General features: G+C 37.7%; 1 protein-coding gene across 1 annotated transcript in view; it reads left to right on the forward strand.

Moving 5' to 3' along the window:
* The window catches only part of SLC9A9 (solute carrier family 9 member A9), a 659,769-nt gene that overhangs the window by 179,379 nt on the left and 466,726 nt on the right, over nt 1-13,664 (forward strand). Inside the window, exon 5 of the mRNA XM_049867356.1 lies at nt 4,142-4,257. Within this exon, the coding sequence (XP_049723313.1) occupies nt 4,142-4,257 (116 nt within the window). The remainder of the gene's footprint in view (nt 1-4,141; nt 4,258-13,664) is intronic.

Here is a 13,664-nt window from a genome sequence, read left to right on the forward strand (position 1 = left end):
TAATTCTTTCAATTGTTTTTCTGTTCTCTAATTCATTTAGTTCAGCTCTAATTTTTATTATTTGTTTTCTTCTGGTGCCTGATGGATTCTTTTGTTGCTCACTTTCTATTTGTTCAAGTTGTAGGGACAGTTCTCTGATTTTGGCTCTTTCTTCTTTTTGTATGTGTGCATTTATTGATATAAATTGGCCTCTGAGCACTGCTTTTGCTGTGTCCCAGAGGTTTTGATAGGAAGTATTTTCATTCTCGTTGCTTTCTATGAATTTCCTTATTCCCTCCTTGATGTCTTCTATAACCCAGTCTTTTTTCAGGAGGGTATTGTTCATTTTCCAAGTATTTGATTTCTTTTCCCTCGTTCTTCTGTTATTGATCTCTAGTTTTATTGCCTTGTGGTCTGAGAAGATGCTTTGTAATATTTCGATGTTTTGGACTCTGCAAAGGTTTGTTTTATGACCTAATATGTGGTCTATTCTAGAGAATGTTCCATGTGCGCTAGAAAAAAAAGTATATTTTGCAGCAGTTGGGTGGAGAGTTCTGTATAAGTCAATGAGGTCAAGTTGGTTGATTGTTGTAATTAGATCTTCCGTGTCTCTGTTGAGCTTCTTACTGGATGTCCTGTCCTTCTCCGAAAGGGGTGTGTTGAAGTCTCCTACTATAATTGTGGAGGTATCTATCTCGCTTTTCAGTTCTGTTAAAATTTGATTTATATATCTTGCAGCCCTGTCATTGGGTGCGTAAATATTTAATATGGTTATGTCTTCCTGATCAATTGTCCCTTTTATCATTATATAGTGTCCTTCTTTATCCTTTGTGGTGGATTTAAGTCTAAAGTCTATTTTGTCAGAAATTAATATTGCTACTCCTCTTCTTTTTTGCTTATTGTTTGCTTGATATACTTTTTTCCATCCTTTGAGTTTTAGTTTGTTTGTGTCTCTAAGTCTAAGGTGTGTCTCTTGTAGGCAGCATATAGATGGATCGTGTTTCTTTATCCAGTCTGTGACTCTCTGTCTCTTTATTGGTGCATTTAGTCCATTTACATTCAGGGTAATTATAGATAAATAAGTTTTTAGTGCTGTCATTTTGATGCCTTTTTATGTGTGTTGTTGACAATTTCATTTTTCCACATACTTTTTTGTGCTGAGGCGTTTTTCTTAGTAAATTGTGAGATCCTTACTTTCATAGTGTTTGACTTTATGTTAGTTGAGTCGTTACGTTTTTCTTGGTTTTTGTCTTGAGTTATAGAGTTGTTATACCTTTTTGTGGTTACCTCATTATATACCCCTATTTTTCTAAGTAAAAACCTAACTTGTATTGTTCTATATCGCCTTGTATCACTCTCCATATGGCAGTTCAATGCCTCCTGTATTTAGTCCCTCTTTTTGATTATTGTGATCTTTTACCTATTGACTTCCATGATTCCCTGTTATGTGTATTTTTTTTTTAATTAATCTTAATTTGTTTGTTTTTGTGATTTCCCTATTTGAGTTGATATCAGGACGTTCTGTTTTGTGACCTTGTGTTGTGCTGATATCTGATATTATTGGTTCTCTGACCAAACAATATCCTTTAGTATTTCTTGTAGCTTTGGTTTGGTTTTTGCAAATTCTCTAAACTTGTGTTTGTCTGTAAATATCTTAATTTCGCCTTCATATTTCAGAGAGAGTTTTGCTGGATATATGATCCTTGGTTGGCAGTTCTTCTCCTTCAGTGTTCTGTATATGTCGTCCCATTCCCTTCTTGCCTGCATGGTTTCTGCTGAGTAGTCAGAACATATTCTTATTGATTCTCCCTTGAAGGAAACCTTTCTTTTCTCCCTGGCTGCTTTTAAAATTTTCTGTTTATCTTTGGTTTTGGTGAGTTTGATGATAATATGTCTTGGTGTTTTTCTTTTTGGATCAATCTTAAATGGGGTTCGATGAGCATCTTGGATAGATATCCTTTCGTCTTTCATGATGTCAGGGAAGTTTTCTGTCAGAAGTTCTTCAACTATTTTCTCTGTGTTTTCTGTCCCCCCTCCCTGTTCTGGGACTCCAATCACCCGCAGGTTATCCTTCTTGATAGAGTCCCACATAATTCTTAGGGTTTCTTCACTTTTTTTAATTCTTTTATCTGATTTTTTTTCAGCTATGTTGGTGTTGATTCCCTGGTCCTCCAGATGTCCCAGTCTGCATTCTAATTGCTCGAGTCTGCTCCTCTGACTTCCTAGTGTGTTGTCTAATTCTGTTATTTTATTGTTAATCTTTTGGATTTCTACATGTTGTCTCTCTATGGATTCTTGCAACTTATTAATTTTTCCAGTATGTTCTTGAATAATCTTTTTGAGTTCTTCAACAGTTTTATCAGTGTGTTCCTTGGCTTTTTCTGCAGATATCCTAATTTCATTTGTGATATCATTAAGCATTCTGTAAATTAGTTTTTTATATTCTGTATCTGATAATTCCAAAATTGTATCTTCATTTGGGAAAGATTTTGATTCTTTTGTTTGGGGAGTTGGAGAAGCTGTCACGGTCTGCTTCTTTAAGTGGTTTGATATGGATTGTTGTCTCCGAGCCATCACTGGGAAACTAGTTTTTCCAGAAAATCCGCTAAAAAAAAACTGCAGTCAGATCCCTATCAGAGTTCTCCCTCTGGCTCAGGCTATTCAGATGTTAATGAAGCCGCCTGCGTGCAGTCCAAATCCCTGTGGGACGGTTCCCCGGCTCGGATGCTACTCTTTCTGCTCCAAGATCAGTCACTGCCTCCCGGGGACTTCTCCTAACGGCTGCGTCCCACGCCGCCCGTGGAACCGGCTAGTCCCCCTCCCGGGGTTAGTTCAGGGGGGTGGAGCAGGTCTCTGTGCTTGTGCCGTACCTGACTGGTATGCTGGCTCCAGGCTCTGGAAACAATCGCTGCTTCCCCGTATTAGTTCGTTCTCCGTCTCTAAATCTGTGTTTGTTGTTCAGGGTTCGTAGATTGTTATGTATGTGATCGATTCACTTGTTTTTCCGTGTCTTTGTTGTAAGAGGGATCCGAGGTAGCGTCTGCCTAGTCCGCCATCTTGGCTCCGCCTCCGAGGTCTGTCATTTTTAAGGACTCTTACAGTCACATAAAGGAGTCCCTGGGTGGCGCATACAGTTAAGCACTAGGTTACTAACCGAAAGGTTGGCAGTTCAAACCCACTCAGAGGTGTCTCAGAAGGAAGGTGCTTATCAGCTTCCAAAATGTCACAGCCTTGAAAATCCTATGGATCAGTTCTCTGGACACATGGGCTAGCCATGGGCCGGAAATGATCGATTCAGTGGCAATTGGCAAAACAGTCAGAATTATAAAGTGATTATATTGTGGTCTAGCTCACCAATCTCTGTATTTACTAGAATTTTAGCAAAATTAACCAGTCAATTAAGTACAACTTAAAAGCTAAAAAAAAAAAAAAAAATTATAGAGTGGCAAATCTTGACCAAAACAAACATGCTGGGTTCCATGGTGTGGGGACAGTAAGGTTGGAAACCTTGTATAATCTTCACGAAAAGCACAACTTTTCTTGCCAGATCAAAATGTAACCATTTCAGAATGTATTTTCAACAGTATGTAAAGATATACATTCTATAACCTAAAGGTAATTCTCCACGCAGTGTGGAGTGTACTGATACCAGCCAGTAGTAGAGGCTCATCTTTCATTTAGTGACTGGTTGACTGAGTGCCCTGTGAGAGGCAAATGTCCTTCTCACCCCAGCGACAGACTGGAAATTTGAACCCTTTCCAACCCCAGCCCCCCAGCAGACAAACCAACAGAAACCGGAAGGCAGACCATTTACAGATGTCAACGTGGCTTCTGTATTTGTGGACACGCTCTGCTAGTCCACACTTGAAAGATTAGCTTTTATATTCTTGAGGTTCACCTTACTTTCATTGAAATATACTATCAAGTGTTCTGTGGCCTTTTGCCAGGCAAATGAATTGTGATACTTGGTAAAAGTGTCTTCTTTAACAGCCAAGGGTTTTGAACAGAGTGGACTGAGAGCTAGCATAGCCATGAGTTGGCAGGATGGTGGTAATGTGTGGTGGTGCTCATTCAGGACGCGTGTGAGAATGTCGGCTACCAGGACACGGGTGGATACAGGATCCAGCCTGACGGCTGAAGGTCTTCTTCTTCTCTCCGACAGGTTAATCCTGTACGGTTCTGTGAAGGCTATGACACATGCTGGCCAGTTGGAAAACGGAGACTTTCATTTCACCGACTGCTTATTTTTTGGTTCACTGCTGTCTGCTACAGATCCAGGTAATTGTTCAAATAATATATTTTCTTCTTAAGTACCAAACATTTAAATTGAATCTTTCTCTAAAGACCATATTCTGACCGCATAACAATTCCTTATGCTTTCTGCCCTGCAGTGGACACATCTGTTAGTGATTGCCAATAAATGAAATATTCTCTCAAGCATTGCATCAGAAAGCAATTGCAGTCGTGGGGAAGGCTGTCAAAAAGTCTTTATAGTTTACTTCTCTAGAATGTGTAACTGTTTTCAGCTGTATTTCTTTCTTTTTCTCCATATCTTATCTTCTTTCAAAAGAGATCTATTGAATTAAATTGTAAAAAAAGAAAGAAAAGATTTAAGAGAACTGTTTACTATGGAACTTTTTAAATATATGCAGAAGTTGGGAGAATAGTAAAATGAACTGCCATATACCCTTCATCAATTATCAGCTATGGAAAATCTTGTGTATCTATATCCTCCTTACTCCCCATGACAGCATTAAAAACAAAAAACCAAACCCAGTGCCGTCGACTCAATTCTGACTCATAGAGACCGTACAGGACAGAGTAGAACTGCCCCACAGAGTTCCCAAGGAGTGCCTGGCGGACTCAAACTGCTGACCCTTTGGTTAGCAGCCGTAGCACTTAACCACTATGCCACCTAAAGCAAATTTCAGACATCATATTATTTTATTTGTAAGTACTAAAAAAAATGACCATTGCCATTATAAAACCCAGAGAGATTAATAATACTTCTATAATATCTTCAAAGATGTACTCACTATTCAAATTTCCCAAATTGTCTTAGTATTCTCCTTATCCTTGTCCATCTCCTTATCTTTATCCATTATCATTATCAGTTTCTATTGTAGCTTGTACAAACCAGGATCTAAACAAGAGCTTCATGTTACAATTGATTGATATGACTGTTAAGTCTCTTTGACCCACCATTGTCTATTTTTCTTGCCATTTATTTGTTGAAAAAAATGAGCTAGTTTGGCTTGTGGTTGAATTGAATGTGGTTCTTTAATATGAATTTCTTATAAATTAATGGTTAGATCTAGAGGCTTAATCAGACTAAGGTTCGATTTACATAAGACTGTAGGTTGTACTGTGAGCCTTCTATTGCATCACATCCGGAAACACACAATATCTTGTTGACTCTTACCAGTTGCCATCAGTTATGACTCATGGCGACCTCATATGTGTCAGAGCAGAACTGAGCTCCATAGGGTTTTCAGTAGCTGATTTTTTCTAAGTAGATTTCCAGCCTTTTCTTCCAAGGTGCTTCTGGGTGGACTTGGAAACCAACAACCTTTTGGTTAGCAGCCAAGCTGTTAACCATTTGCACTACGCAGGGACTGGTTGACTCTCGGTGGGTCGTGATTCATTTGTCCACCTGATTCATCACATTATCGAATTGCTACTTCAGCAAAGACCACGAGAACACACAATTGAACAAGATGGGCTTATTACATGTTGCAGAGAGGGAGAATACACACCATGGAGAACCATCGGATATCTCAGTGAAAGAATGTTAGAAAAAACTTAATACAGGATTTGGCTTGCGTTTGGTGATTTTAAGGAGGGTGTAAGCAATCAAGGCTTTGCTCTGGATTAGATACGGTCAGGAAGTGGGGGAAATTCCATGATTGGGTATCTTCTTGTTGTTGTTGGGTAACGCCGGGTCAATTCCAATTCATAGTGATCCTATGTGACAGAGTAAACTGTCCCATAGTTTTCTTTGGTGTAGTCTTTACGGAAGCAGATCACTAGGTGTTTCTCCCACAGACTGGCTGGGTGGGTTTGAACTGCCAACCTCTTTATTAGCAGCTGAGCATTTAACCATTGTGCCACCAGGGCTCTTTTACCTTATCTAGAAGACTAGACTGAGCCTAAATTCACAGTTGATAAAGAAGCAGCAGTCAGTCATATTAGCTGTGAGAGGGGGTTGTTTGGTCAATTTGGTAGTTTGGACAAAGTTCATTATTTGTGTTTAGAGATGATTACACAGTGGTCTTGTTTTCGTCTTAAATTCTCATTATAACAATCTGACTTTTTTTATGTTTATCTTCTGTGAAATTTTTTATGTCCAACAGGAGAACACCAAAGCCAGCTCCCAAATTTCAAGGGCTGCTTTTCTCTTTCTTAGAATGGTCCTTCTATCAGTAGTATTGGGATCACCTGGTGGTGTGATATAAATGTAGAATCTCAGACTCAACCCCAAACTTAATCCACTTCTGGAGTTTAACAATATCCTCAGGTGATTCATATGCAGGTAAAAGTTTGAAAAATGCTACATTCCAGAATTTCTCATTTTACCTACTGGTAACCATGGATGGTCACTGCCTACTCCAGTATTTAACAGTGGTTACAAAGTAGTGGTATGCTAATTCTACCCTACATTTTGCATTTATTAGCTGGTACTGTTCTATAACACCATGAGTCAGAACCGACTCAAGGGCAACTGGTGTTAACTGGTACTTTTCTATAAAGAAAGTACTTGCCCAATCAACTATTTGAATACTCTGTAGTATAATTTGAGAAAAATCAGATAAGTATTCTTTGTCTTTATTAACTTTCAAAATAATGAATTATGTCTCTAGTATTCTCTAAATTTGACCAATGAGGTCTTTTTTTTTAAGTATCATTATGAACATATGGATTTTTAATGTATTTGATATATTTCAATCTGTTACTGTCATTATTCTTTTTTAAATTTGGTAAAATATGTATAACAAAAAATTCCCATTGAACAGTTTTTAAATGTACAACTCACTGGCATTAATTACATTCATCAGGTTGTGCAACCATCCACACTATCCATTTCCATAAGTTTTTCATCACTCCAAACAGAAACTCAGTGCCCCTTAAGCAATAATTCTCCATTTCCCATTCTCCTAACCTCTGGTAACCCTTAAGAAACTTTTGTCTCTATGTATTTGTCTATCCAAGATATTTCATATGAGTGGTATCATCCAATATTTGTTCTGTTGTATCTGATTTATTTAACTCAGATAATGTTTTCAAGATTCATTCATGTGGTAGCATATATCAGAACTTAATTTCTCTTTATGGCTGAACAGTAGTCCGTTGTATGGATATATCATATTTTGTTTGTTCATATGTTAAGGAACACTTAACCTTTAATTGTTGTGAATGATGCTGCAGTGAACATTGGTGTACACATATCTGTTTGATCCCTGCTTTCAAGTCTCTTGGGTATATGCATGGGAGTGAAATTGCTGGGTCATATGATAATTCTGGAGCCCTGGTGGCACAGTGGTGAAGAGCTCAGCTCCTAACCAAAAGGTTGGCAGTTCAAATGCACCAGCTGCTCCTTGAAAACCCTATGGGGCAGTTCTACTCTATCCTATAGGGTCACTATGATTTGGAATCGACTCGGCAGCAATAGGTATGATAATTTTATGTTCAACTTTTTTTTTAAGTAATATTTTATTGTGTTCTTGGTGAAGGTTTAGACAGTAGTTTAGGTTCCCATTCAACAATTTCTACACAAGTTTTTCTGTGACATTGGTTACCTTATTCACAATACGTGAACATTCTAAGTATTTCCTTTCTGCTTGTTCCATTTCCCTTCAATTAATCTAGTTCCATTTCCATTCCATTAGTCTGGTTTCCCTGCCCCCTTACATTCTCATCTTTGTTTTAAAGTAATTGTTGACCTTTGGCCTCATACAAGTGATTTTTTAAAGGAACACAGTACTTATGGGTGATTTCCATTATTTTTTGAGCCAATTTGTTATTTAGCTACAAGGTGACCTCAGGGATTGTCTATGTTTAACTTTTTGAGGAACCCCCTGTTTTCTACAGTTGCTGTAGTATTTTACATTCCTACCAGCAATGCATAAGACTTCCAGTTTCTCCAGCATCATCACCAACACTTGTTATTTTTCATTTTTTTCCATAATAGCCATCCTAATGGGTGTGAAGTGGTGATTTGCATTTTCCTAATAACTAAGTATCTTGAACATCTTTACATGTGCTTATTGGCCATTTCTATATCATCTTTGGAGAAATGTCTATTCAACTCCTGTGTCCATTTTTTGATTGGGTTATTTGCCTTCTTGTTGTTGAGTTGTAGGAGTTCTTTATATAGTCTAGACATTAAAGCTTTATCATTCCGTGGGTTGCTCTTTACTTTCTCGATAAAGTCCTCTGATGCATAGAAGTTTTTAATTTTGGTGAAGTCCAATTTATGTAATTTTTCTTTTGTTGCTCATATTTTAGTTGTCATATCTAAGAACTCATAGTCAAAAACCAGATCCTAAAACATTACTCATATGTTTTATTTTAAGAGTTTTATGGTTTTTATTTCTTATATTTAGATCATTGATCCGTTTTGAGTTAATCTGTGTATATGGTATGAAAAATGGATCCAACTTCATTCTTTTGCATATGGAGATCCAACTGTCCCAGCCTCATTTGTTGAAGACACTATTATTTCCCCAGTGAATGGACTTGGTGCCCTTGTCAAAAACCAATTAACCATAAATGTATGGGTTTATTTCTCAGCTAACAGTTCTATTCCATTGGCTTATATGTCTGTTCTTATACCAGTACCACACTGTTTGGATTATTGTAGCTTTATAGTATGTTTTGAAATATGAGTCCTACTTGCTCTTCTTTTTTAAGGTTGTTTTGGGTATTTGGGGCCATTATTATTATTATTATTATTATTTATAATCAAAGTATTCCATCTTTGGCAAGTGGGAGCCTTTTCATTTTCTCCTGAATCCTTCTGACGTAATGTTTTATAGGTTTCTTGATTTTAGGTATACAAGATGTATGTCTTGTATATTTTCTGCCCCTGATATGGGCTCAATCATTTCTCCAAAGAGTCTTGGTTCTTCTTAAAAGAAATTTATTTAGAGATCACAATCACCAGGGGTTTTCATTGCAACTGGATTGTTTCTAGACCTTATTTTTTTTTTTAAGAAAAATTATATCACAATTTTATATTAATATTTTCAGCTCAAATTTAGGAAAACAGGGATTTAACTTAACTTCCTTGAACTTGTACTTATACATTTGTTTTTCCTTTGCTGACTTTTCTTTTTCCTACTACATTAATATAATTTCTTATTTGCTTAAACATATGCTGCTGTTAGATGCCTCGAGTCAGTTCTGAATCATAGTGACCTTATTACAACAGAACGAAATACTGGCCGGTCCTGCGCCATCGTAACAATCACTGGTATGCTTGAGCCCATTGTTGCAGCTACTGTGTCAGTCAATCTTGTTGAGGGTCTTCCTCTTTTTTGCTGACCCTCTAATTTACCAAGCATGATGTCCTTCTCCAGGAACTGATCCATCCTGTTAACATGTCCAAAGTATGTGAGACGTAATCTTGCCATTCTTGCTTCTAAGGAGCATTCTAGTTATACTTCTTCCAACACAGATTTGTTTGTTCTTTTGGCAGTCTATGGTATATTAAATATTCTTTGCCGACACCGCAATTCAAAGGAGTCAATTCTTCTTTGGTCTTCCTTATTCATCGTCCAGCTTTCACATGTATATGAGATGATTGAAAACACCATGGCTTGGGTCAGGCGCACCTTAATCTTCAAGGTAACATCTTTGCTTTTCAACACTTTAAAGAGGTCTTTTGCAGCACATTTGCCTAATGCAACGTGTCTTTTGATTACTGGACTGCTCCTTGCATGGGTGTTGATTGTGGATCCAAGTAAAATGAAATCCTTGACAACTTCAATCTTTTCTCCATTTATGATGATGTTGCTTATTGGTCCAGTTGTGAGGATTTTCACTCTCTTTATGTTGAGGTGTAATCCATACTGAAGGCTGTGGTCTTTGAGCTTCATCAGTAAGTGTTTCAAGTCCTCTTCACTTCCAGCAAGCAGGTTGTTTCATCTATATAACGCAGGTTGTTAATGAGTCTTCCTCCAATCCCGATGCCCTGTTCTCTTCATATAATCCAGCTTCTCGGATTACTTGCTCAGCATACACATTGAATAAGTATGGTGAAAGGATACAACCCTTTTGCAAACGTTTCCTGACTTTAAACCCCACAGTATCCCCTTGTTCTATTCAAACAACTGCCTCTTGATCTACGTACAAGTTCCTCCTGAACACAACTAAGTGTTTTGGAATCCCCACTCTTCACATTATCCGTAATTTGTTATGATCCACACAGTCGAACGCCTTTGTATAGTCAATAAAACACAAGTAAACACTTTCTGGTATTCTCTGCTTTCAGCCAGGATCCATCTGACATCAGCAATGATATCCCTGGTTCAGCATCCTCTTCTGAATCCGGCTTGAATTTCTGTAGTCGCTTTTGAATGATCTTCAGAAAAATTATACTTACGTGTGATATTAATGGGAAACCCTGGTGGTGCAGTGGTTAAGTGCTACGGCTGCTAACCAAAAGGTCGGCAGTTTGAATCCACCAGATGCTCCCTGGAAACTCTACGGGGCAGCTCTACTGTGTCCTATAGGGTCGCTATGAGTCGGAATCGACTTGACGGCAGTGGGTGTGGTTTTGGGTGATATTAATGATATTGTTTGATAATTTCCACATTTGATTGGATCACCTTTCTTGGGAATAGGCATAAATATGGATCTCTTCCAGTAGGTTGGCCAGGTAGCTGTCTTCCAAATTTCTTGGCATAGAGGAGTGAGCACTTCCAGCCCTGCACCTGTTTGTTGAAACATCTCTGTTAGTATTCCATCAATTCCTGGAGCCTTGTGTTTTGCCAATGCCTTCAGTGCAGCTTGGACTTCTTTCTTCAATACCATCAGTTCCTGATCATGTGCCACCTCTTGAAATGGTTGAATGTCAACCAATTCTTTTTGGTACAGCAACTCTGTGTATTCCTTCAATCTTCTTTTGATGCTTCCTGTGTCATTTAATATTTTCCCTGTAGAATCCTTCAGTATTGCATCTCAAGGCTTGAATTTTTTCTTCAGTTCTTTCAGCTTGAGAAATTCCTAGGGAGTCCTCTCTTTTGGTTTTCTATCTCCAGATCTTTGCACATGTCATTATAATACTTTACTTTGTCTTCTCAAGCTTCCCTTTGGAATCTTCTGTTCAGCTCTTTTAGTTCATCATTTCTTCCTTTTGCTTTAGCTACTGGACATTGAAGAGTAAGTTTCAGAGTCTCTTCTGACATCCATGTTGGTCTGTTCTTTCTTTCCTGTCTTATTAATGACCTCTTGCTCCCTCAGGTAGAATGTCATTGATGTCATTTCACAATTCATCTGATCTTCAGTCCCTAGTATTCAACACATCAAATCTATTCTTGAGATAGTCTCTAAATTCAGGTGGGACATACTCAAGGTCGTACTTTGGCTCTCGTCCTAATTTTTTTCAGTTTCAACTTGAACTTGCATATGAGCAATCGATGGTCTGTTCTGCTGTCAGTCCCTGGCCTTGTTCTGGCTGATGATATTGAGCTTTTCCACTGCCTTTTTCCACAGGTGTAGTTGATTTGATTCCTGTGTATTCCATCTGGCAAGGTCCATGTGTATAGTCACCTTTTATGTTGGTGAAAAAAGGTATTTTCAGTGAAGAAGTCGTTGGTCTTGCAAAATTCCGTCATGGATCACCTGCATCATTTCTATCACCAAGGCCGTATTTTCCAGCTACCAATCCTTCTTCTTTGTTTCCAACTTTCACATTCCAATCACCAGTAATTATCAATGCATCCTGATTGCATATTCGATCAATTTCAGACTGTAGAAGTTGGGAAAAATCTTCAGTTTCTTCATCTTTGGTCTTAGTGGTTGGTTCGTAAATTTGAAAAATAGTCATATTAACTGGTCTTCCTTGCAGGCATTTGGATATTATCCTATCACTGACAGCGTTGTACTTCAGGATAGATCTTTAAATGTTCTTTTTGACGATGAATGCAATGCCACTCCTCTTCAAGTCGTCATTCACGGTATAGTAGACCATGTGATTGCCCAATTCAAAGTGGTAGGCTATATGATTTTCATAATAGACCATAGGATTGTAGTAAACCATATGATTGTCAGATCATAGGAGACTATAAGATTGTCTGATTTACAACATATACATATATTCAAAATTATAATGTATATATTATTATGAACAATATGATTGGTGTAAACTGCTTAAGATTTTTTTATGGTTCTTTTTAACTTTAAGGTACATCCCACTAGGGATGTATAGTTAAAAATTCCTCCATTTTAAAACCACTTGAATTAATTCCTCTCTGTGATTAAGCCACTTGTAATATAGTAATGTTCATTTGTTTCCCTTTGTTTTTGATTTTTGTTTTAAAATTAGATTAATTTTACCTATGGTATTCCAACATGAAAATCACAAAACTAAACAAGAGAAATCTAGCTTCCATCCCTGTCCCCTTTACCCTAATTCTCCAATTATTTATATATATTTTTTAAGTTTATCCTTCCATTTTAAAATTTAAGCAAATACACACACAGAGAGACATTATATGCTGCTATTACCCATGGCTCTTCACCTTGCTTTTCTTTAATTAATAGCAATTTGGAGGCTACTCCGTAGCAATATATGAGATCTTTCTCATTCTCATTTATAGCTGCTTAGTACTCCATAGTTTATTCTATCAGCCCTCTCTTGAGGGACATTTAGATTCTTTCTTGTCTTTTGCAGTTGTGAATGATGTTGTAATTAATAACCTTGAAATTATTAGCTTTTCATATTTTCATTGGTGTATCTTTGGGATAAATTTCTAGAGGTAAGTTAAGAGGTAAATGAGTATGTAATGTTCCTAGATATACCAAATTTCTCCTCACAGAATTTATACCATTTTACATTTCCCCCAGCAATGTAGGACAGTACGTGTTCCTCACAGCCTTGCCGGCACAGTATTCCATCACAATTTTGGATTTTTATCCATAAGTAAGAATTTGTATCTCCATGTGATTTCAATTAGCATTTCTCTTTTTATTAGTAAGGTTGAACGTTTTTGCATATGCTTAGGGGACATAGGTTTTTTTCTTTTTTTTTGCTTTAACAAAGAGAAATTTATTTTCTCACAGACCAGTCAGTTACAAGTCCAAATTCAGGGCACTGGCTCCAGGGGAAGGCTTTCTCTCTCTGTCGGCTCTGGAGGAAGATTCCTTGTCCTCACACTTCCCCAGTTGAGGAGCTTCTCAGGCGCAGGGACCCCATGTCTAAAGGATGCACTCTGCTCCTGGTGCTGCTTTCTTGGTGGTATGAGGTTTCCAACTCTCTGCTTGCTACTCTTTCCTTTTATCTCTTCAGAGATAAGAGGTGGTGCAGGCCACACCCCAGGGAAACTCTCTTTTGGATCAGAGAGGTAACATGAGTAATCCTTTTAACCACAGGCAGAGATTATGATTTATGACACATAGGAAAATCACAAAATGGAGGACAACTATATATGGCCTAACCAAGTTGACACATGTTTTCGGGGGAC

This window comes from Elephas maximus, chromosome 23 (genome assembly GCF_024166365.1).
Source record: "Elephas maximus indicus isolate mEleMax1 chromosome 23, mEleMax1 primary haplotype, whole genome shotgun sequence".
In the NCBI taxonomy this organism is placed as follows: Eukaryota; Metazoa; Chordata; class Mammalia; order Proboscidea; family Elephantidae; genus Elephas; species Elephas maximus.